General features: G+C 36.6%; 1 protein-coding gene across 4 annotated transcripts in view; it reads right to left on the minus strand.

The window, feature by feature from the left end:
* PBRM1 (polybromo 1) overlaps window positions 1-26809 on the minus strand; it is a gene marked incomplete at its 5' end in the record, with an annotated part of 63131 nt that overhangs the window by 6109 nt on the left and 30213 nt on the right. For all 4 annotated transcript variants that reach the window (XM_081316819.1, XM_081316820.1, XM_081316821.1 and 1 more), the window contains 11 exons: window positions 3393-3557; window positions 9181-9382; window positions 10955-11165; window positions 13583-13766; window positions 14249-14406; window positions 14909-15054; window positions 15367-15633; window positions 16527-16684; window positions 17467-17652; window positions 24091-24302; window positions 24770-25412. In XM_081316819.1, coding sequence (XP_081172945.1) covers window positions 3393-3557; window positions 9181-9382; window positions 10955-11165; window positions 13583-13766; window positions 14249-14406; window positions 14909-15054; window positions 15367-15633; window positions 16527-16684; window positions 17467-17652; window positions 24091-24302; window positions 24770-25412 — 2532 coding nt within the window. The remainder of the gene's footprint in view (window positions 1-3392; window positions 3558-9180; window positions 9383-10954; window positions 11166-13582; window positions 13767-14248; window positions 14407-14908; window positions 15055-15366; window positions 15634-16526; window positions 16685-17466; window positions 17653-24090; window positions 24303-24769; window positions 25413-26809) is intronic.

Consider the following 26809-nt stretch of genomic DNA (forward strand, 5'->3'; position numbering starts at 1 on the left):
TAAGAAATTAATTCAACAACAGTGAAGAAAATGGGCTATTCTGCTTCATCTCATTCTCATCAAGACCGACTGAGTATGAAAACAATTTCAGGAGAGAGACACCTGAGCTATCACGCAATTTCATAAAATTTATCATCATAGACAATACTTTCTACAATTACAATTTCAAATTTTTGAACTGCCAATAGTCATGCTGACATTATTAATACCTAATGCCAAAAGTTTTAATTTGTATTTGCTAATAATCATAAAATATTTGAGAAAAAGGTACAATGTGGCAGAAAAGTGGGCATGTCTCTTGAGGAAGAAAATAAAAAGAAGGGAATAGCTGAAAAAGAAAGATTAATATAGGGGAAGTTTTGTTAGCAAGGATTGTTCTTGAAGATTTATAAGGAATCAAGTGGGGCAACATCAGAGAGGGAAAGAAGAGTATTACCCTGATAGAAATAATGGAGAAGATGTTCCATTAGATAATCAAGATAATGGAGGGGGGAAAAAGAAGAATTTGGGAAAGTTATCTTTGCAAGCTGTTTTGTAGGCTTCCACAGAAAGTCAAAACAGCACCTATGTACATAAATTATGTGGTACCATCACAGTTGGAACCATAGATGTTAATTCAAATGTAATTGTTTTTACTACATTTATTACAGGAGAAAAGGACTTTGGAAGTAATAAATCTTTTGTACAGGATGACTTTCATTATTTGCAATGGCTGTGTGAACCTTATCTAATAGCTAAAATAAATCTAGTGAAACAAACATCTTCTATTAACTGTTGAAATGTATAGGCATATGCTGAAATAGTTAGAGGTTTGCTATTTCTTTTCGTATGATGTAAGGAATGGAGATGACCCTCTGGATAAGGGGGTAGAAATATGTATACTAGGACAGGAATCCTCTAGTCAGGAGGTCCTTGCTCAACCCCCACCACTTTTTTTGAAAACTTTGAAAGAGATAAGTCTAGTGGTTAAAGCATCAGGCTGGACACCAAAAGACTGTGAATCCCAGTCCTGCTTTAGGCATGAAAGCCAGATGCCATCAGCCGAACCCCTCTTACAGGTTGTTACTGTGGGGAAAATAGGAGGAGGAAGGAATATTAGCTATGTTCATCACCTTCATTTTTAATGAAAATAATAAAGGAGAGATTAAAATATACATATCAAAAAATTAAACTTCACAGAAAAGAATCCTTCCAATTTAAGCTACTTAAAAACAAACTTTCTTGGACTAGTTTCTCAACAGCCTTGACAACCTCCATATATTTCATGAAACCAAATTCTCAAGATTATTTATGTAAAAAAAACATAAGGATGCTCAAAGAAATTCATTGGAGAACGTACTACTGAGTAGTATATTCATGTCCGACATTGAATTAACAGAAAACATCACTGGCTACTGCATAATGCCCAACAATAAAACTAATGGCTATACTCAGTATTTATACTGAACCTATCAAGCATTCAAAGCAAGTCACAAATGTTTGTCAATTCTCTTTAGAGAAGTCCCAAAGTAGCCTAGCACCCTTGTAAACCAGCATGTGAAGCTGACACACAAAAGTTCCCAAATTGTAATTGATGGAGTGTTTGAATAGGATTCCATAGCTCAAACATCACATTCTTAGCCACAAGCACAGCACAAGCATTCACTGCGCAACTAAGCATGCTCAGGAACTGAGTAAAAAATTCAAAGGCCTAGAGTATCATGCCACTCATGATGACACCTCCATTAAAAAAAAGAACGAAGACAAAAAAATAATAGGTAGAACCTAAAGTACTGTTTCATGGAAGAAGCATAAACATGGAGACAGAAGAGTATTCTATAAGTAGAAGCTAAAGGCAGAAGCATTTTCTCTTATTTTATTTTTCCCTGCTATCCAGTGCACCTTTCATGCAATTTCAGAGCTTTCATTTTCTAGAACGAATTTAAGGAAGGGATTCACAGGAGGTATAAGTAGAACCAAATAGTTGGAATTCCTGTTCTAGGAACAGAATTCAAATAATAGAGTCTGAATTCAGCACAAACAGTTGTCTACGATACCAAAATTAATAATATGGTAGATGTTGTAAGCATATTATGATCATTTGTGAGAATTATATTAGCTGCATTTTTTATTTTATATCAAGTGAATATATAGTACAGACAATGGGAGATACAAGAGAAAAAATAAACAATATATTAGTTTGAGACATCTATTTCCTATAAATTAATTGATCCTTCCAAAATCAATTATATACATTACATTTCCCAAACAAAGAAATAGCTGTAAAACACACAGAACACTGTATTGGTTTGAAAATGGGTCCATATACATTTCAAAAGCAAATGTTTAATTAGTGCCTTGCTTTCAAACTTTAAGTGTGATGCAAGGCTTTAACACCAAGGTTTGAAAATAAGACTTTGAACAAAGACCTGAGATATTGTATCCTACATTGGCCATTTCAAAAGTAACATTAAATGATAAGATATGCATTGTGAGAATGGGCCTGAGACTCATTATCCTCTGCTCTGCTCTCCTCTGATCAAAAAGTCCAACTTCTAAGCATGAGTTACTGTTTAAAAGGATCATAAACTTTGGTTCAAAGTTGGCTTCTTTCACCAAATGTTAACTAATGTTCACTAAACTTCTGGGTTCAGTTATATTGGTAGATAACTGAATAAAGTCTTTCAAATTGCTCCATATAGACATGCCAGAGATAGAGGGGCACATCAAGACCAAATGTATGCCATATTACACCACATTTTAATGTTTCATCCAAAGTGACCACTGGGAACAGCGATACAGAGAGGCTGCTAAAGCCTCCTGGTCTAGAAAAAATACTTGCAACTTTTTTCATTTCCTGTGTGTTGCTGCAAACATACACGATCATTTCAACTGGAAGGTAACATTAGTTTTATTCTCAAACGAAGGTAAAATACTCATTTGTTCCCATCTTAACATCATTAGAGTGAAAGAAAGTTGCTTATGGGATACTGAAATCAATTATATTACGTGAGCAAAATGAACAAAGGTTTGTGGCACATTACAGACTAATTCTCATTACTGAACAAACTTTCGTAGACTGGAGTCCACTTCAAATGTACATTCACTTTGCCCAGGATATACTGATTATGCAGCAAAAACAAAAAAACAAAAAACACCCAACAGTTAATAGAGAGGATACAATTCAAACTAGGCGTAGGATTGCTGATTAGGGAAAGTGCCGTTACAGGAGTGGTCAGGATAAGAGTGCATGCTTATGATTAAATATAATATCTCTACCAGTGGGAGCAAGCTTTGTGCTCAAAATCAGGAAGCTTTGAAGGTAAATTTTAAGAAGAAAGTTTTATTAGATTGGTTAAGAGTTTGGTAAAGTGGATGAAGGAAAAATGGCCAGAGCCCCTGTTTGTTTTTACCTGCAACAGGTGTCAACTGCGGATTGAGCATCCCCATTGGTGTTGGTGGAGGCACCACCCCCATAAGAGCCCCGACAGGAGTGCCTGCCCGGGGGGAAGAATTCTGCTGCTGTTGCTGTGCTGCTCGTTCTCTCTCCTGCTGCTCAGCAACCTTAGCTGCCCGCTCTGCAAAAGTATTTTAGATTTTCAGTTCTGTTTTATCACCCAGATTTTTTTTTTAAAAAAAATATATTCTCTGATCATTTAGCCTTAGGTAGGAAAAAAGAGCCCACACAATTTTAGTAATACAGTATGTAATTTTGAACTTATTCAGCTGCAAACAAAAAAAAAGGATATATGAATTCTTTTTTGAAATTCACAAAGATTTCAAGAAATACGGGCTCAGGTCGGGACAACCGTGGGGAGAAGGAAAGACGGGGAGGCTATTTTCTGTGTCTGCCTCCCTTCTACGCTTCCCAAGATCTTCTTCTATGTGGAAGCAACCGACTATGCACAGCTACAGATTTTAAGGGAAAAATGTGCTCTGGAACATGTGGGCTCTCACTCACAAAGCATCTGTCTGCAACTCCTTAAAGCAGCTGTATGTTTTCACAGCCTCATTTGGCTGCCTTCTGCAGCTGCAGCATGTTCCTGGGGGAAAAGGAGATTTGGTTTAAGGTTCCAATGCACTTTTTTGCCTTTGAATCTGAAGTTCTGCTGAGTCCTACCTGATTGTGGAATTGTGCAATAAAATAGATAGGGATGTGCTATAGGTGACAGGAAGGAGAAAAAAGTATTGGTTTGCAAGCTTTGTGATTTCATAATCTAAGCCATGTTGTTTATTCTTTATCATCTTTTTAAAAACTGCAACACCATTCTCTTATGAACAGAATGGCAGCTGTTTAATGCTAAATAATATATGCACCTGGACGTCAGTCCTGCAGTCATGTGACCACAGTGTACAATGGATTTGCTGAAAACCAGCACTTATTTCTGATTTTCAATAAAACTGCGTCCATAGTGAACTACTAGTTCTCTTATCAACTGTAGCATTCACTTAACAACCACAGATTTCCTTAACTGCAAAAAAGGTCAGTCTAAAAATCAGGTCAGTCACATGACCAGTCCACATTACGACTGTCATGAGTTACTACCATGATGGGCAGATTCCACTAAAGACATAATTCAAGGACTACCTGTAAGTCAGCTATCCTTTGTCTACAAATCCACTTCAATCTTCACAGAATTAACCTGTTACTACTACTACTAAGGCTGAAGTTGATAAAGAAGACTTGTTTATTAAAACACTTTATTTGCTCTTTACCAAATTAGTAATACAATGAAACATCAATTCAGCAGATTTTGATACAACAGATTTTGCAATCAAAACACCACCATGACTCAAATTATGCAGATGCAAATGAGGTAATGTATGCAATTAATACCATCACTCAAATGACAACTGATGCAAAAGATACAATCTGTGTCATTTAATAAACTATTATTACATAAATTGTTGCAATTATGTAGTTTTATATTTAGTGCATATTTGTACTGTATATAGCGGACATCCTCTTCGATTTAATCTATTAAAATAAGATTTCCCCAAATTGTTAATATATGTTGTCAAAGGAACAGCAAGTGTGAGCTTTCTCCTATTTTCTCTATGTTAACAAGTTTTTAATGCTTTCCTATTATTGTGGTCCTTCAGTAATGTTCTTTTAAGTTTTTATTATAACACATTGGACGCATTTGGTAATTTAAACACATTTTTAGCTGTTTACAATTAGGGTAAATTTTACTAAAGAATATAATATCTTTTTAGGTGGCAGTGTTTACTTCTCTAAAGTAGTATTTTTAATGCCATTCCAAATTGTCTGCACTACAGATATTTTATTTATTTTTTATTTTTATTTTAATCCCATTTATATCCCGCCCTTCTCCGAAGACTCAGGGCGGCTTACAATTTAAGCACAAACCAATGTGCTTAGCAATAGCCTTCATTCTATGTATATGCCTGCTTATTAGGGCTTTCGCCCCCTCCAGCAGCATTACTACAAAGTCAGCTTATTGCCCCCAACAATCTGGGTCCTCATTTTACCTACCTCGGAAGGATGGAAGGCTGAGTCAACCTTGAGCCTGGTGGGATGCGAACCTGCAATAATTGCAGGCAGCTGGTGTTACTTAAGGAGGCATTAGCCCACTGCTCCACCAAGGCTCTGTTATGGGTTTAATGTTGCCACTACTCACTCTAACCTTTTAGAGGAAAACTGAACAAAGGATTTCTCTCTTATTTCCAAGATAAATGATGAAAATATTGTTAAAAAATCAAGAATGGGGCAAGCATTTATACATTATCTGATTGAAGACTCATCTCCTATTGTACCATTTCAGTTTTTGAAACGCTTCTGTATATTAGTTAAATAAGAAAAGGGTGGGTTTTGTATTAAAAAAAGAGGATAGGAATATAAGCGATAACCCAAATATATATTTAAGGAACATGAAACCAAACAACACAAGGAATGCTACACATACATCATCTATTGGGGTGGGTGGGAGGAATAAACAGTAAGGATACATAAGAATTTCTTTAGTATCTACGATGTATGATTCATATCAAAGGTACCATTCATTAGTGAATCAGGAAAAAAGTAATGTGTTCTCTTTTGATTTAACTAAGAAAAACATGAATTAACTATTTTTTATAAATGATTGTTAAAAGAAAACATCAAACAAACAATTCTAAAGATACTTTCATCAGTTTAAATTTTTTCATACAAATTCTATTAACGTGAACTTGGACTATGAAAAATAGCAGACATTTCACAAATGATTTTGACTTAAATATTTGTGCTAGATATAAGCAGAAAAGAGAGGGAAAATATAGTAATGACAAAGCAATTAAATATGATTAGTAGAAGCAGGAGTTAAACTTTCTAGTTTCATTGCCAAATTCAACACATCCAATCCCAGTTTGTTCAAACCAGGGCTTGAAACGATTGAGATGAAATGAAATGTTAAAGGCATGATAGGACTCTTTCTTTCATTTGTTAATCTATTCTTCTTTAGTTATATTTACTTATAATTTAGAGGAAATTCTCATGTGTAAAAATCAATATTCATCACATAAGGAAAATGCCAGGGGAAAAAATATGTAGCTTGCAATTGATAGCACTAACTTTTAATTATAAATGGTTTACCAATGCTATCTAGTAAGTAATATATCCTGACGCTGTTTTGCACAAAAAAGCCCGAAAGAACAAACTCTGTAAGGAAACGTAATGCAATTCTGCAAAGGAAAATATATCAGTAACTTCCATGTAAAATAAAGTGCTTAGCACAATCCCCATGTTGCCCTACTCACTTGACATATTACTTTTTCTTAAAATCCAATTCTGTCCAAGTGAAAATAGTGTACTTTTCATCCCTGTAAACCCATAGTTGATTAAATGTAGACATGAAATTTTCTGTGTCAAAACTAGCTTCTAAATCAAAGTGGGTAGTCTATAAATAAATCTAGAACACAGCGCCCCATTTTCAAAGCCTCAAAATTAAGATTCAAGTCAATTATTGCTGTATATGTCTCTACTCAAAACACAAATCCAATTAGAATTATTTTCCATTATTTATTAAAAAGTATTTATTGACATATAAATTCTGTGGCATTTTATATTCTGTAAATGACATTTAAGAAGGAAAATTGTAATCATGTTTCCTTCTCATTTTTAATGTACCGCGGTTTCCCAAAAATAAGACCTACCCCCAAAATAAGCCCTGGCTTGATTTTTGGGGATGGGCCCTAATATAAGTCTTATCCCCCCCAAAGGCCTAGTTTTGGGGCGATGCGCATGCCTAAAAATCAAGTTAGGGCGGGGGTGGGGTGGGGGGGTTGGAGCTTACCATTGCAGCCAGGCCTCCCATGGATCGACACTTGCCTTGCCGGCCCACTTCTTCTGCAGCCGAAGGAGCAGGTTCATTCTGCAGCTGACAATGGAGCTCGGGCCTGCATTTCACAGTCAGAGGCCTTCCAGAAAGGCCTCTAACTGGGGAATGCAGGCCGAACTCCATTGTATTCAATCCGTAGCTAGGTTCTCGGCCACAGAGGCCTTTCCAGAAGGCCTCTGATTGCCAAATGCAGACTGGAGCTCCATCCTCAGCTGTAGAATGAAGCTCCTCCTTCGGCTGCAGAAGAAGTGGGCCAGCTGAGTGGGGCTGCCGGTGCTGCCACCACGGGGTGAGTGGAAAAGACACCCTCTGAAAATTAAGACCTGGTGCCTCTTTTGGAGGCGAAAAAAATAAGACAGGGTCTTATTTTTAGGGAAACACAGGTAGTTTCAGACTGGATTATCTTCTTTGTCCACTTGCAGGAACAGTACAAATTACTTGACTTTGTTTTAGCTATTATTTGCTCCACCCACACGCAAAATGACTAATAAAATTTAGTTACAGAAGAAAGTTTTGGAATCAAGCTTTACACATTTAGAGTCAGAAGAGTGAAATCAGTAGTTCACTATTACTTGATTTTAATAGGTCTATTCTAAATACAACTAAACCAGAATCCAACCCATGGATTCTAATCAAAATAAAACACAGGATTAGTGGAAACAAATAGTTAACTCCCATAGGTATTATATAATAACAATATCAACAATATAATAACACATTATGAAAAGAATGGTCCCAAATCACAGATTATATATGTTTCGAAAGACAGAAATCAATAGGAACCCCTAATTTTTATTTCGAATTGTGCAACAAATATATGTTCTTAGTTCTACGGAAGAAAAATTACTTGAAATGATAATTGAGTAGAACTATTTTTTTTGCAAATAAATGATATACTAAATTCATAAGTTAAAACTAAATGGAAGACTTAAAGATCCAATACAAAGTTTAATCTAAAAATTCAGTTTGTTCTGAAATAATTATTTTTTTCATTCTGTAATGTTTATAAATTTATTTTCCAACAGTACAATAACTTTAATTATTTTAGGATTAGGATTAGGAAAATATGGTTTTTAAATATATAAAGATTTATTGTCAAATTAAAAAAATTAAGTTGTTTAAACAACTAAATCACTATGACAAAGGATTAAGAGCACATCTGGATTCAATAACTTAAGTAAAATGCAAAATTTCATTAAGTTGCAATTCTTTGTTTTATATAAGTAATGAAAGGATGTTTTATTTTTCTACAGCGACTCATTTTAGTTGATAAGTAATCTTACTGTATGTTTTATTATATCATACATCCACCTCAGATTTACAGTTGAAAGTTTAGAAACAACACGTACATGAAAAAGACACAATGTGCCCTTTCCTGTTCTATTTTGTCTTTCAGATTTGAACAAACATACTTTTTCACATTATGCTGTGCCTTATTTGCTTGTTCTCTTATTCAGTAACAATATTTAAGTATACTTTTCTAACTCTTTCTTTCAATGTGCTTTAAGACCAGTAGCAGAATACCTGGACCAATTGTTTTACATTAGCATACAGATTTCAGATTTCTTTCTCTATCCTATGCCTGCTGTAATCTTTTCCTGGTTCTCCTTTTCAGTTTTTAATCTTATTTCTTTTCAAAACCTCTTGCTTTAAAAAGTCACTTGGTATTCTCTGATTCAGGTCTCTGGTTGTATTACTTCTGCTTGTTTAATTTCCAAACCTCTCTTTTAAGTTTCACCATCACTAATGTATCTAATTTATTATGGGCAGCCCAGGATGTAATCCTTTACCTATTTAACATTTTCAAGACTTAAATTGGACTTGCCTGTTTAGACATTGCATCTTTTTTCTGATTTAGATTTACCTTCATACTCTGCTTTCTTGGAGGCTTCCAAATTTCTCCACTCTGTTCCAACCAGTCTGCTGAGTTCTCCAAAGGAATAATCTGGGTGCTGAGCTTTAATAACAGCTCTCATCTCACTGCTAAACAAGATGTATCCGCTCATATTGATCTTCCTTTTAGAGCCTTCTTTTTTTACGTTGCCTTTGATTGACTTCGGAGTGGACTATAAAGTTAAAAAAAGAGGGAGAATGCAATAAATGTATAGAAAATTCATATGTATTTATTTAATACAGATGTATTTATTTGCCACAGATCAGCTATTTTGACCATTATAGAAGTGCTTTGAGTAGAGATCACTCAACTTCCATCACAACTCTATATGAGCTATAAGCTGTAGGATAGTTATAAGGATATATTACACTTTATCATGAATTTGAAACTTTCTGTAAATTCTTAGTCACAAAAAAATAAAATAAAATGGGAAACACACAGATGCCAGGTACTCTACCTGGATGTTACAGTAAAATTATTGGCTCTAGTTCCTAAGATCAGTAGAATCTTCACAAACTGGAATGTATCTGCTACAGATAGTCCCTGACTTACAACCACAATTGAGTCCAAAATTTTGTGAATTTTGCCCCATTTAATGAGCTTTCTTGCTACAGTCTTAAGTGAATCACTGCAGATGTTAAGTTAGTTAACATGGTTGCTAAGTGAATCTGGCTTTCCCATTGTCTTTGCTTGTCAGAAGGTTGCAAAAGGTGATCACGTGACCCCAGGACACTGCGACCGTCATAAATACATGCCAATTGCTAAGCGTCTGAATTTGGGGGTTGCTGCAGCAGTTGCAAGTGTGAAAAATGGTCATAAGTCACTTTTTTTTCAGTCCCGTTATTTAGTGAATGGTCACTAAATGGTTTTAAGTTGAGGACTACCTGTATTGCTTATTATTCAAGAGTTATATGGCACATTTTAGAGTTAACAAATGTTTAAGGCACCAGTTAGGAATCGGAAGACAGTGAGATCTAGTACTGCTTTAAATATGAAAGCTGGCTGGTGACATTGGGCCTGTCATTCTCTTTCAGCCCAAACCATCTCACAGGGTTGTTGTGAGGAAAACAGGAAGAAGGAGTATTAGATATATTTGCTGCCTTGAGTTATTTATAAAAAATATTAAAGGTAGGACAAAAACAAAAAATAATTTCACTTTTTACAGCAATCAAGAATGTTCATTTTCATGTTTCACAGTACAATGTTACATTTCCCCCCCCCACCTATATGACTGTATGGATTAAATAATGGCTGATGCTAAGGTTTCTCCCCAGTGATGTCTATTTATCCTATGAGATCTGCCAGGAGAGGTTTGTTCAGGGCCCGTCTATAAGTACCACCTGACAGAGCTCAGAAAGAGAAGTTTTTCTGCTATGGTACCTGTTCTCTGGAACATCATTCTCCTAGAAATCAATTTGTCCCAACCGTGTTAGCTTTTCACAACACATTAAAAACCTGGCTTTGCCATAAAACCTGGAACCCTGATACTATTCTTGGCCTTGGTTGTGTTAACTGAGCATTCCCAGGTTTGTTGTGTTTTCTCTGTTGTTTTAAACTTAAGTTTTCTTTTTATTATGTTTTTATTTTTTAACTCTTAGCCAACCAAAGTCATGAATATGATGTGGGTAGCCATATAAATTTATTTAATACATGAGCGTATTGCATCATTCACACACAGTTACGTTGTTACACAGTTCACAAAAATATCTTCATTTTGCGAATATGATTTAGTAAGTCATATTGCCTGTGGTGGAGTATATGGCATTATATCCAATTCATTGGAGAGTGGAGTCTGCAGTTGAGGTATTGTTGGTGCTTCTGTGACTTCACCTTCCTCCTCCCCGATCTCTTCAATATCCTCTTCTCCACCTTCTAACTCAGCAAACTTTGCTTCTAGCTGCTGAATTTTTTTCTCTAAAAGTGGAGATGGCTCCTTCTGTGGAATAATAGGTTTCCTAGAAAAGAAAAGAAAAAGTATATATTTACTAAACCCAGTCTTTATCTTCATTAGAACACAGAAAGAAGCAACAGATAGTAAATCAAACAAATGCTAGGTGCCAGGTCAGGGAAACATAGCTAAGTCCAGTTGACGTCAGTATCTTCCACTATCCCTCTCCACATCTTTCTGTCCTTGAAAACCATCTTTGCTTCAACCACACCCATATGCTAATACACAGACTGTGTTTGCTCTGTGTGGTCACTCAGCTTTTAATTCAGTCCACAGTCATACTTAACCCCATCTCCTGCACTGAACTTACTTTTATGTTTCTCCCGATAAACCCAATTTCTAAATAAACCAGTGGGCAGAAGCATGCTGTTTCACACAACCATTTAAATTTTTTTTCAACTACCATTCATTTATTGCATCAGATTACATACCACTCATTTTTCTACCGTTATTTGCCTATATTAATATTTATCCATCCATTTCCACATCTTTAATAAACATTGTACCAAGAGACAGAAATTCATCTTGCTCTAATTATTCACCATTTATGTAAAACTTATAAGCCTTTATTATTTCTTTCTGTCAAGTGTCAGGGCCTTATATTAATTTTCAAATCTGTATGAGTTATTGCACCACACACTTTAACTTTTGCTGCAAATCATTTGGGTATTTTCTATGTATAAAGCACATATCCCACATGTTGCTCATTATCACCTTTTTTATACTTTCAATCACAATACTGTCAAACACCTTCCCAGACATTCTTAACAATTAATTGCTTTCTAACTTCTACATCCAAAAAGTTGTGATACTTCAGGTCCCGCCTCTTAATGTTACTCTATGGGAATCAGATGTCCCATCTCTGTCACCATACTTGCTGTTTGTAATCTTGTAATCTCTTAATCTGGGCTAGAGTCAGAGCAAATGGAGCTGAGTGTTTACTAGCTGGATGCCCTTCCTGACGCTTACGTGAAGTTTGCAGCACATATTTTCTCTTTGCGCCCTGAGAAGCATCTGGTGTTCCTAGGATTGAACTCTCAACCTTCTGAATGAGAGATGAGTGTCTTCACCTAAGTCACCATGCCACTCTGGCACTATTCCTGCTCTAAGGTATATCATTCCCCCTGAAATCTGGATTAACCAAACCCTGCTGCCTTTTGTAAAACTCTGAAGGCCCAGTTTTCCTTTCCAGGCATTTGGTCAGGACCCAATCCAGGATGTTTTGATTGTTGGACTCGTGAAATCTGTTTTAATTGTACAATTCAAGAGCCATTTTTGAGATGGCAATTACATAAAGTGTTTAAACAAAATAAAATTAAGTAACAAATAAATTTCATTTGTTATCCTTGAGGCCTATAATTAAATTTTCTTCACCTACTTCCAAAATATTTCAAAACAAGTTTCCATGGAAATCATTCTGCCTTTTGTCTCCTTGCTTTAATTTTGTTTCTTGTTCTGTTTGATTTATTGTTTACAATTATCCTTTTCTCTACATACACATTAGACAATATTATAATGTGTATACAGAGAAAAAGATAGTTGTAAAAAATAGGGCAGAGAATGAGAAGTGAGTCTGATTAGATGAAGGTACCAGTAAAACACCACCTATTCTGTGGTAATAAGAGTAGCAGCGTATAACTCCTTCTCTGCCAGTTGGGTGTCGTGGTTAAGAAACCAGGCTAGAAACCAGAAGACTGTGAGTTCTAGTAACACCCTGGGCTTGGTATCCTTGGGTTAGTCACTTTCTCTCGGCCCTAGAAAGGAGGCAATGACAAAGACTTCTGAAAAACCAAGGAAGCCAAGAAAATTACAGGGACCTGTCCATCTTTGAGCTGGAAAAAGCATAGGAGACTTTTGAGCCTATTTAACTCAGGGAAAGAGACAGGTCCTTTGTGGTCTTAATTTCACTGCAGGTGAAGTAGACCTCTGTAATTCTTAGTTGGATAAGAGACCTGAGAGGGGACACAAACCTGGTTCCGGCCAATAATCAATTCACTTGAGGAAAGGAACAGTTCTAATTGTTTTGAAAGTGATATTGGTCTACTCTGTTTTAAGCTGCCTCTCTTGGATCCAAGACAAATGGAAACCTATTCTGCTATGGTCAACTTCCCCTTTTGGTTATTGAGAAAGTGGAGGAGGAGCAATTACAGAGAATTCTGGAGGTAGGAGATTACTGGGACTTATAACAATCAGAATTCAGTCCTGGGGATGGAACAGACACTGCACTAATTGCTCTCATCAATGCCTTATTGTGGGAATTATGGGAAAGAAAGAAAAAGTTATTGCCCTGCTGGACCTCTAAATTACCTTCATCGTTGTCAGCCACAGTATTTCTATAATTTTACTGGAAAAGAGGTATTCACCTCTGTTGTATGATCAAATTAAGTTATATTATTTTTATTAAAAAATTAAAGCATACTTTACCTGAAATAATAAATTTCATCATCTACTACCTTAGCAGACAAAGAAAATCTTTTTAATCCTTTAAATTTTTTCATCTGTTTGTCACTTTCATTATAGCGACTTTCACAGAGAAGAACATCATTTTCATGAATTTCAGTTGGTCTACAGGAAAGAAAGTCTTTGAAAGACAGCACAGTACACTTTCCTAAAAGAAAGGATAATAAATAGCTGTATTTTATTCATCATAGCATAACGTTTGTAATATGTTTGAAAATTTTGAAATATCAAAAAGTGTGTGGGAATTAGGGTGATTAATTGCACTCATAAGCCATACAGCAACCAATGTCAAATGTGCTGCATACAACTACTGGTTCCTAATATAACATGTGCTTACGCTGTCATCGATTCAACAGATACCAAATGAGCATTCTTAATGCAAACACAAAACTGTATCTGCTGTCCAATATTCCCAAGAGTTACCGTACTTCTCTAGAAAAGAGCCAGATGACTTTCAGAGTCAATTTCTTCTTTTTTGTTAGCAAACTAAAAACTAGAACTTATTTCTTTAAAGAAATTTCATTATTATAAAACTTTATTTTGCAATTTTATTAATTTAAGGAAGTGACAACTTTTTTCAACTGTACAATTTGAAACATAGTAATAAAATTTATTTTATTGTTTAATTACCCAGAATGCATGTCATCGGGCAAGTCTCTTCCAAGTTACTTAAAAATACTTCCTTCTTATAAAACATTTTCGTTGGCTCATGTTCTGTTTCTTCTGGGTGAATAAAAATTGGACCAAAGAAATAGGCAGCTCCATCTCTAACCCACATTTTTTCTATTCTGAAAATATAGAAAAATCACTGCTTCAAAGTATTTCAAATTCAATTTTAACATTTCCTTTCAATTAATGTATTGATTATGCTATGAAATCACTGCGGACTCTTACCAAACCGCAAAGATAATTTTTCTTCAGGATGATATTAATGTATTATATGACAGTTATATTCATTTTTGCTGTTGTACCTTCTGCAACTGCAGATACTCAAGTTATGTCCACAATTGAGACCAGAACTTCTGTTGCTAAGCAATGCAGTTGTAAAGTGGACCATCATGTGACTGCATCACTGCGTACTCTTCCCACTGCAGTTTTTAGCTGATCAACCCCCAATACAAGCCATTGTTACACAGCCTTCCATCCTTCCGAGGGTCGGTAAAATGAGGACCCAGATTGTTGGGGGCCATATGCTGACTCTGTAAACCACTTAGAAAGAACTGTGAAGCACTGTGAAGCAGTATATTAATCTAAGTGCTATTGCTATACCACTTTTTAAAAAAGTTGTACCTGCCAACCCTTGGTCGGACTAAACCATGCGATTTTATGAAGACACAATCTCCGACTTTTAACCACATATCATTGTAGCAAAGCTGTTCATAGTAGTGACAGCCAGGTTCTCCGTTTGACATGTCTACTGGAACATCTTCCTTATCCTGAAATACAGAAACATTTATGAAATAGAAAAAGTAATGCAACTGATATTAGAGAATAAGCATATTGGAAATCTTCAGCAACATGCAAGGGCAATGTTTCTGTAGGATCACCAATGTCCATATAGAGGTCTAATATATACTGTATAAATTATTTTTATTTATCTCTACACATACAGTTGCTTTTGCCTCTAAAAATAATGAAATTATCAAAGTGTATGGGAAATCTATCATCAAGTCAGAATTTCCTGTGTCCAAGTAAATTCAAGGCACTCACATTTCCATTTTAATAACTCTTTCCCATAAAATAAATACCTTTTCAAGACTAAGAATACCGTCTCCAATTTTGGTATCCTCCGATGCATCGGTATGTTTTTCTTCATCAATTTTGTCTATATTAGCAAACACTGATGCAACACGAATCACAGGTAAGGGTATTTCTCGAGGGACAAATCGTACAGAACTAATTGGCATAGTCCACAATTTAATTTTCTTAAAAGACTTGGTCTTTGCAGAATAACGTGATTCACAAACATAGACATCTTCATCTCTGAAGTTTTCTGGACATAGCTTAAAATATTCCTGTAAGATGGAAAGAAATGAACGTTAGGGCAATACACAGACATGCAATCAGTAGAAAATAGCCAGCACTTTACTGAACACTATCAAATAGAGTAATTAAACTGCTGCTTTTTGCAATTCAGGCCTCTCAAGGTGACAGCAGTGTTGAGTTCCAACAATAAGAAAGGATTTCCCATCCTGATTCTATCCTGTCCTATCCCCTGAGCCCTGTTCTTCCCTTGAAGTATGCTTGATCTAGTACTACAGTATTAGAAGCCACTGCAAACCTGAATGTTTTAGTTATATAGAGCAGGGGTCCCCAACCCCCGGTCCATGGACCAGTACCAGTCCATGGCATGCTAGCAACCAGTCCGCACAAACAAGGAAAGCCCCATCCACAGGATGCAGACAGCACACAAAATCACGCTCCCTCTGGTCCATGGAAAAACCTCTCTCCAAGTAACCGGTCCCTGGTGCCCAAAAGTTTGGGGACCTCTGATATAGAGGGATAAGGCTAATTTCTAGAAACTCAAAACCCAAAGGTGGCCTTTTTTTCTTTTTTCTCTTATAAAAAATCCATTACAATAAGAGGGGAATTTTTGAACCTCTTGTCAAAAATCCCATCACTGGGATTATCCTCTCTCTCTTCCTTCAAATAAACTATTGTTTCTAATAACTTGTGTCTTAACTTCTATAAATTAGACACCATTTACGGTTTATTTTCTATTGTAAACCACAAATCAGGGAGACACAAAGACTCTCCAGATACTGCTAAATAGCCCCAACACTGTCATGCTAGAAGGAGTTGTAAGCAACAATGACAGGGCCAGTTTCCCTTTTTGTTCTATTCCCAAGTGTAAGATGCAAGCAAAAAATCAGTATTAATCCCAAGAGTTCAATTAGATTCTTCTCACCTTAACAAACATAACCACACATTTGCCTAGAATTTTGCTCACTGTAACTTTGTTGTAATAATCACTTTTAAACACTTCCTTCTCCAAAAATTTTCTGGTGGCAAGATGGAATGTTTCATTTGGTCTGTAAAACCAGCAGCCATATAACCATTTTTCCCCTAAAAACAAGACAGAGTTTAGCATCCACAGACAATAAAGTTATCATACAAAACTATGAGAATAATTTTAAGGTCACTTTATAACAGACAATTATCATGTTCTGGTTGCTGTCTGAAGCTTTGCTTAGAAGATTTCTAGCCAATGAACTATAGCATTTTAGGTCTGTTATCTTCAGTATCAATATATTCAAAATACCTGGATGAATTTGAAAAAAACTAGCCAACTTTTGAGGCCTGTACCCACTTAAAAGAAATAACACTTAACTACATTTAATTTTAAGAATGAATGAATGAATGGTAAGTTCCCTGTGAAGGAACTAAAGTTGAAAAGGAGGTTACTGTTTATCAGTAATGCTAAAGAGAATAGTAACAGGAACTTGTACCAATCATACACAATGTTGAGAATAACAATCTCATCATCATACCAAAAGGTATCAAATGAATATCAAATGAAATCAAGTGGAGTTGTCTTTCTGAATCACTCCAAAGAAATAAAAAGCGAAGAATCAGCTGATGCCCAGACAATGGTTTCTTGTTCTGACTTATTTCAAAAACCATCAATGTACTATGTTAACTTCATGACAGTGTCTTAACAATCATACAGGGAAATCTTATTTGAATAGTGCCAAATATTCCCAATTATAAAATTACTGATGGGATTTGCTGTCCTTGGTTGTTTATGATTATATTTTAGTTATCTTTCTGAAATCAAAGTATATATTCAGTACTTCCCTGGTTTTTTTTAATCTTAAAACAGTTTTACATAAAGTAACACTTCTTACCATTTGAATCTTCCCACAATCGTTCTATGCAGACTATATGAGGTTGCAAATTAGCTTCTGCAGGTTCAACATATACATAGTCTCCAACATGGTACATGCTGTTCTTAAAGCTGCAATCTTGGCTGTATGTTCTGTGTAAATTAGACAGTCCTGATCCTCCAGAAGAATCTTCACTCTTTTCAGCTTCTTATTCAACATACAAGAAAGCATGGGAAATTATTTCTACTCAATTTAAATGCTCACAGGAGCATTTACTTTACTCTGTAATATTTTGTGTGCTGCTGCCTTTGGGGATGTTGTATAGCCTTTTTCTTGACCAATGTTATCAAAAATTTCTTTTTATTTGTTTAGTGTATTTATATCCTACTTTATCCTCACAAACAAACTCAATATAATATACATGGGAGGTCTCCTCTCATTTTAATCCAAAGAGCTTTTTGAAGTAGATTGAACTAAAGGTTAATAACTGATTCAAAACCAATTTATGTTTAAGTAGGATTTAAGTGCTGGACCCATATCCAACACTTACCACTTACACTAGCCATCTCAAGCAATATTCAAATTTCTGTAAAGTGAAAGGCAGATTACACGTCACATTTAATCATAACATGGTTATTGGTTTTGATGTTGAGTAAATCCAAGCAACTACAGTTTTGATCTATTTCTTCACAAATGAATTATACATGAGAAATCAGATGAGTGATTCAGAGAATGTGAATTTCCAAAACATTTGGAAATTAAAGGTATAACAATAATGTAGAAGCTACGTATATTAGTTATAAGGTATAAATTTATTGTGGAAGGTATCTATTTCTATTCACTGTCTTGAATGCATTTGGGTCAATATAAAAGGGGAAAAAATGACATTGCCATAGATGTATTCTTTGTGTACACCTTGACAGCAAGCAACTAAATTAATTTTTAATTTGTGTCATTGCGCCCATGGGGAAACATGACAATAAAGGTTATATAATCTAATTTAAAAATCTAACTATAGGCCACCCAACCAACCAGAGGAAATGGATGAACTTTTTGCTAGTCAGTTAACTAAGGTATGTAGGAAGCACATCACAATAGTAATGGGGGACTTTAATTACCCTGACATCAACTGGGACTAAGTGGAAAAATCAAACAGATTCCTAACAAACCTAGCAGACAACTTTGTCTCCCAAAAAGTAGAGAAGGGAACTAGGAGATCAGCCCTATTGGACTTAATTCTCACTAACAGAGATGAAATTATAGAAGGTGTTGAAGCCACAGGAACCTTGGGAGGGACTGATCATGCAATATTGGAATTCAACATTCTGGAAGCACAAGCAATAGAACACAGTCAAACTAGAGTCTTGGACTTTAAGAGAGCTAATTTCAATAAACTTAAGAGACAGCTTGGGAAGGATTCCATTGATGAGAATCCTCAAGGGGAAAACAACTCAAGAAGCTTGGGAAATTTTGAAAAGTGAGATTATAAAAGCCCAGCCTAACACAATACCAATGAAGAAGAAAAATAACAGCTCTCAAAAGAAACCAGCATGGCTGCATAAAGAACTCTCCGATAAATTGAAAGACAAAAAGGACAAGTATAAAAAATGGAAAGGGAGGTACATAACTAAAGCAGAATATCAGCAAATAGCCCGAGCCTGCAAAAATGAAGTGAGGAAAGCTAAGGCTCAAAATGAACTGTCATGCCTCTGTCGGAAGCCTGAATCTGCAGAGGAAAATGAGCTGGAACGGGACCCTATGGAGGCTGAGAGAGGTATCTGTGGCTTCAGAGGAATGTGGGGAAGAGCAAGCCGAGGCAGGCAAGGGCCGTTCAGGATTGGAACAGGATGAACAGGAGAGAGAGTTCAGGTGATGAGCAAGAGCCACCCCCACCTGATCCTAGAGCACGGAGAGTGGAGAGAAGGAGGGAACGATGTAGGAAACCTGGAAATTCTGACTATTGGACTGACTGACAACGTTGCTTGGATGTTTAAAGACCTTGGACTGTATTTTGGCTTCTCTTCTGAAACTGCTCGGGCAAGCTTGTATTCACACAGACTCATTAGGTTTATGATGTATGTGTCATTCCTTATTTCCGTGGCCTTGAGTAGATCCCTCTCCTAATCAGACTGTATGTGAAACTACTTAAAGCCAGAGTCGGCTGAAGGTGTGTGTGTCTTCTTTTGTTTGGAGGTTTGCCAGAAATGTGGGAGCATTGGGGGGAAAATTGGAGCAATCAAAGGGTTGTTTGAATTGGCAGCTGACTGCACTGCCTCTGTGCTGTGCCCTGGGTCATCACATGAACTAAGGCTTGTGACAAAAGTCAAAAATAACAAAAAAAGCTTCTTTCAACACGTAAAAAACAAGAAAAAAGTTAAGGTAATGATTGGTTCATTAGTGGGAGAAAATGGCAAGAAGGTGACAAGCAACAGGGAGAAAGCAGAACTACTCAACTTGTTTTTTGCATCCACATTTACGCCAAGGGAAAAAACAGACCAACCTATCAAAAACAGTACCATTAAATAACAGATCAGAAACACCAGTTAAGATAGGCAAGAAAATGGTAAGTGAGCACCTGTCCACCCTAGATGAGTTTAAATCACTAGGACCAGATGGATTACACCCCAAGGTTCTGAAGGAACTGGCAGATATGATCTCAGAACCACTGAACTATTTCTTTCAAAGATCCTGGAGCACTGGGGAACTACCAAAGGACTGGAAAAGAGCTGAGGTAGTTCCCATCTTCAAAAAAGGGAAAAAATAGATTCAGGAAACTACAGACCTATCAGCCTGACCTCAATACCTGGGAAGATTCTGGAAAAGATAATCAAGCAATGAATCAGCGAACACCTAGAGGAAAACAAAGTCATTACCAAAAGCCAACGTGGTTTTGTCAAAAACAGATCATGCCAGACAAATCTTATTGCATTCTTTCACCAAGTGACAAAATTAGTGGACCAGAGGAATGCTGTAGATATAATTTACTTAGACTTCAGTAAAGCATTTGATAAAGTAGACCACAACCTACTACTTAATAAGATAGAAAAATGTGGGTTTAGACAGCATCAATGATTTGGAGGAGGGGATAGAAGGGGAACTCATCAAATTTGCAGATGACACCAAGCTGGCAGGAATAGCCAATACTCCAGAAGATAGGCTTAAGATACAGAAGGATCTTGACAGACTTGAACACTGGGCACTATCTAACAAAATGAAATTCAATGGTGAAAAAAGTAAGGTTCTACATTTAGGCAAGAAAAACCAAATGCACAGGTATAGTATAGGGGGTACCTTGCTCAACAGTCGTAACTATGAAAGGGTTCTTGGAGTCCTAGTGGACAATCACTTAAATATGAGCCAGCAGTGTGCTGCAACTGCCAAAAAAGCCAACACAGTGCTAGGCTGCATTAACAGAGGGATAGAATCAAGATCACATGAAGTGTTAATACCACTTTACAATGCCTTGGTAAGGACGCACCTAGAATACTGCATCCAGTTTTGGTCACCACGATGTAAAAATGATGTTGAGACTCTAGAAGGAGTACAGAGAAGAGCAACAAAGATGATTAGGGGACCGGAGGCTAAAACATATAAGGAATGGTTGCTGGAATTGGGTATGTCTAGTTTAATGAAGAGAAGGACTACAGTAGAGGTGACATGATAGCAGTGTTCCAATATCTCAGGGGCTGCCACAAAGAAGAGGGAGTCGAGCTATTCTCCAAAGCACCTGAAGGCAGGACAAGAAGCAACGGATGGAAACTAACCAAAGAGAGAATCAACCTAGAACTAAGGAGAAATTTCCTAACAGTTAGAACAATTCATCAGTGGAACAACCTGTCTCCAGAAGCTGTGAATGCTCCAACACTGGAAGTTCTTAAGAAGAGACTGGACAGCGATTTGTCTGTAATGGTATAGGGTTTCCTGCCTGAGCAGGGGGTTGGACTAGATGACCTCCAAGGTCCCTTCCAACTTTATTATTATTGTTATTATTGTTGTTATTATTATTATTATTTATCATCGCAGTCAGCCAGATGTTCAGACTGGATTTGGCATTTTTGTCTACCTATCGAGTCCTTACCAAGGACCTGGGATAAGTAGATGTGGATGTTTGATGGTATTACAGATATTGTCGCAGGATGGAAGCAGTTGTTGTTATTATTGTTATTATATAGAAACTATATAGTTATGTTATAGCTTATAATTACTGTTAAAATATCAACACGGACATATTATTTTCATGTTAAGCCTGTCTGTTCCTCTAATGAGAATACAGTAAATTACCTCAGAATGTATATATGGAATCTTTATTTACAGTGCTGTTTTACTGGCAATGCAAACAGGGGAAGTTGCACACTTCTGCAAACACTTATGCCACAATATATTATTTGGTCATTTCTAAATAGCATTAGCAAAATGCCAGCTAATACAGTCATAAATATTAATGTACTGCTAAACATATTCTATTTATTTTCCTTCTGTTCAATTATGTGCAATTCTCGAAGACTGTCTAGACAAGTCCCTGAAGTTTTCTTGGCAAAGTTTTTTTAGAAATGTTTGCCAATGCTTCTTTCCTAGGACTGAGAGAAAATGACTGCCGCCATGTCACCCTGCTGGCTTTGTGTCTAAGGGACTTAGAACTCATGGTCTCCTGTTTTCTAGCTTTATATCTTAACTTCTACATTTACCAGAATAAATTTAGCTCAATTATTTCCCGTTGTCGTCTAGTCACTATCTTTGCATATCTAATCTTACATAAATCCAACACAGTAAGAAAACGTGAACTCCAAAATCTAGCCTTAAATCAGGCTGTGGTCTTACTGATACACTATCTCAGGGGTTCCCAACTGGGGGTGCGAGATGATATTCCAGGGGGTGCAAAAACTTTCAAAATTATAGTGTATAGGTATAATTTGTTGCTGTTATTTTAATTTAATTTAATATTTAATTTAATATTTGCATTTGTATACCGCCCTTTCCCTGAGGACTCAGGGCGGTTTACAGGGAATTAAAAATCAAAGCATACAAAAGTTAAAACCAATTTAAAAAGCATTAAATTCACCCTGTACATTAAAACCCCAGTTAAAATTTTCCCCTCAGCCTGGGCCCGAGAGCTCAAAGAGCCAGGTCTTCAGGCCCCGGCGGAATGATCGAAGGTCGGGAGCAGTCCTCAGCTCTACTGGCAGCTGGTTCCAGAGGGCAGGCGCTCCCACTGAGAAGGCCCTATCCCTGGGTGTCACCCGCCGGCAATCTCTCACCGGCGGAACCCTGAGCAGACCCTCCCTGTGGGAGCGCACTGGGCGAAGGGCGTTTGATGCGGGCAGCAGGTGTTCCCTCAAATAACCCGGACCCAGGCCATGTAGGGCTTTATAGGTGATAACCAGCACCTTGAATTTCACCCGGAGGGCAACCGGAAGCCAATGCAGCTCGCGGAGTAGAGGTGTTACATGGGAGTATCGGGAAACCCCCATTACAACTCGCGCGGCCGCATTCTGCACCAGTTGAAGCCTCCGAGTGGTCTTCAAGGGCAGCCCCATGTAGAGAGCGTTACAGTAGTCCAAACGGGAGGTCACAAGCGCATGAGTGACTGTGCGTAGGGCGTCTCGGTCCAGATAGGGACGCAACTGGCGCACCAGGCGAACCTGTGCAAAAGCCCCCCTGGTCACGGCTCCTATGTGATCTTCAAAATTGAGCCGTGAATCCAGGAGGACGCCCAAATTGCGAGCCCTATCAACGGGGGGTAACACCTCACCCCCCATCATTAGAGGTGGAATAACTTGGCTAACCCGAGACGCCGATATGCACAGCCACTCAGTCTTGGCGGGATTGAGACGAAGCCTGTTTCTCCCCATCCAGACCTGGACCGCCTCCAGGCACCGGGACATCACGGAGAGGGCATCACTGGGTTGGTTCGGGGTGGAAAGAAAAAGTTGGGTATCATCAGCGTACTGGTGATACCCCACCCCAAAACCACGAATGATCTCACCCAGCGGCTTCATGTAGATGTTGAACAGGAGGGGCGAGAGAATTTTGAAATTTTGTAAGGGGCGTGCAAATATATCAGAAGTGTTTTAGGAGTGCGGGGTATAGAAAAGGTTGGGAGCCGCTGCACTATCTGAATAATTAATATGGCAAAGCTGTCTGAAGTTATACAAACAATTTAACACAAAATCATGCTTATCTTCTGTACAGCTAGTTTGAAGAAGCTTGAGTTATTGATGCTAAAAAAAAGTGGCTGTCAAACAACCAATCTTAAATAAGTTACTGTGAAATACCACTAAAAGAACACAAATGTTGATGTTGACTTCCTGACTAAATATCACATTCTTTCAAATAATTCTTTTAGGGAAGAGAATTTGAGAATTTCTGTAGAATAATCTATATTTCATAATATTGTTTGCCTTACACTTAAAATTATTTTCACTGAAATTCTTGCTGAATATCAACATCTGAAGGTAAATGAGAGCTAAATTATGAAAAGAGGATTGTTTAAGAGACTTCCCTATATTTAAAATTATATAATTATTCTTTATTCTACAGTGACCATTGCGTAAACTATACTGATAATAGAAATCAATCTTTACCCAATCTCCTCTTATAAATGATTATACATCAATAGAAGTATCACAATATACACCATACAGTTACCTCTCTTCTCCTCTTCTCTTTTAAGTTTGTCCTCTTCCATTTCTTTGGGAAGTTTTTCCTTCTTCTCTTTTTCTACATCATTATGTAGATGTTTAGTAGTATAGCTAAGGGCTGGTGATAACAAGATTTCACCATTTTTGCAGAGTTCATCACGGATTTTGATAAAGAACTGCTGAAGTTCTACAGCATCCTCATAAATCTCTGAATCCGTCCTTTAAGGAAAAGAATAGTATGTATATGCTAACATATAAAACATAGTAATTTGAGCATGAACACATCATAAATATTAATTGCATCTTATACTGTTTTTCTGGTCCTGCTTTAGATGTAATGACAAATGTCAAAATGAAATGAAATAAAAAACTGTAATAGCTTTTAAAAATATTTAGAGTATATTACTATTAAGGAACATCTAGAACTAAATATAGGTATTATTTTAATTGATAATGCAGTAAGCTAAATGTTACAAGAAAATTCCCATTAGAATGACAAAGTCTGTTTTTTCATCAAGGCTTGCACACAAAATAGACATCATGTAAAACCTTCAAAGGCCTTTAAAAATTAAGTTTTCTTCACATTTATAAATCAATCATATCTCGTATCTTGTAAATGCTTTATTATAAAAAGGGCTTTTCTTTGTTTTAGTCTTAGTTGGAGCAAAAGTAAAAGTTCTACTTACCGGTTCAATCTCCTTGCACGTTCCAGCACTTCAAACATATGTTCTTGGAACAAATCCAACCTTCTATAGCGGTTATTCTCTACATTTTTCCGTATGATATCAAAAGTCAAAGGAGGCTTGTTTGGGAAACTGGGGTCAACAGCAGGAATTTCAGCTAAAGAGTCACTATAGCATCTCCCCTCATCATCCTGGTGACTCATGACAGAGACAAAAAGGTTATGTATAAGTTCCTGGATCAGCAGAGTTACATTTGGGACATGAGAATCTTCATCTCCTTCTATATCTCTTCTAGTCTCAAGCAAAACTTTATGTAGCACAAGTGCATCTTTGTAAATCAAGGATTCTGGTTCATTGTAAGTGCAGGCATTATTAAACATCATTACAAAATCTTCAAACATAGAATCAATATCCTGATATTTGTTGGCCATCATGTGACTTCTGATTTTCTCCATATCAACTGGCTTTTTAATTGTCAGATAATAATCAGGAAGCTCTGACCGCGATGGAAGTCGTAGAAAAATAGCACTGAGTCTTCTACCTCGTTTATCTGTATAGTTCTTCACAGCTTCGTATACTTCATTAAGCTTCTGTTGCATTGGAGTCATATATTTTGATTTTTTAGGAGAGATGCCGGTTTTTCTACCTAGGGAGATAAAACTGAATTTTACCATTTGCAACTTCGGTTGCTCATATATTAATAGGATTTTTGGTCAGGCAGATCTAATTGATAAGACTTTTTATACTTTTCAACATACTCTGAATGTTCCTTCACAGTGGAACACATGACATGGTACATTTAAAGTAGTGAGAGAAAAACTACTATAAGAGTCACATTACTTTTGTCACAAGTAAAAGACATACTTGTTAGACTCCATGATCATAGGAATTTAACAGATATTTATATCCACATCTGGAGATTCTCTATTACATATGATTTTGTGACTGCACAAAAAAAAATAAGGATGAAACCTATGTATGAGTCGTGTTTGATAAACATTAGAAACTTCTAGGTCATGGCACTGACCACTAAGTATAAAATTCAGTACTAATATTTATCTCTGAATCATCAACAATTTGTATTACTTACTAAAGCCATATTCAGTATTAAAGGTTTACAGTAAATGCTATTAAAGACAAGTATGATTTTACAAAGTTAAAACAAAACACAGTTGTTGTTGTAATAATAATTACTTCTTTATAAATATCACTTATAATAATTTGTTTCCCTAAAATCTCAAAAGTACCTTATTCTTGCCTCATTTTAGGGCATTTTGCAACTTTTCAAGGATGAGAATGGGAGCAGTCTCTGGAAGACAACGTTTCTCTGAAATCTTAGAAGACTGGATTGCCTTAATCTAATATTAACTGTTAGAATGTCCTATGTCCCAGAAATCTAGCATATGAATTTAATACATATAGTTAGTTAGTTTAATACAAGATTAGCAAGCAAAAGAGTCAATATAACTGAGAAAGATTCATAAACAAAAATAAATGAGTAATAATACTCATTTACTCAAGAGCTATGGCGGCACAATGGTTAGAATGCAGTACTGCAGGCTAATTCACTGCTCACTACCAGGAGATAAATTCTGACCAGCTCAGGATTGACTCAGCCTTCCATCCTTCCAAGGTCGATGAAATGAGGATCCAGATTGTTGGGGGCAATGTGCTGATTCTGTAAACCGCTGTAAAGCACTGTGATATGGCATACAGTGAGGGGGAAAAAGTATTTGATCCCCTGCTGATTTTGTATGTTTGTCCACTGACAAAGAAATGATCAGTCTATAATTTTAATGGTAGGTTTATTTGAACAGTGAGAGTACAAAAAAATATATCCAGAAAAATGCATTTCAAAAAAGTTATAGATTGATTTGTATTATAAAGTGTAAAATAAGTATTTGATCCCCTATCAATCAGCAAGATTTCTGGCTCCCAGGTGTCCTTTATACAGGTAATGAGTGGAAATTAGGAACGCTCTCTTAAAGGGAGAGTGCTCTTAATCCCCACTTGTTACCTGTATAAAAGACACCTGTCCACAGA

The sequence above is a fragment of the Vipera berus genome, assembly GCF_964194415.1.
Source record: "Vipera berus genome assembly, chromosome: 2".
Lineage (NCBI taxonomy): Eukaryota > Metazoa > Chordata > Lepidosauria > Squamata > Viperidae > Vipera > Vipera berus.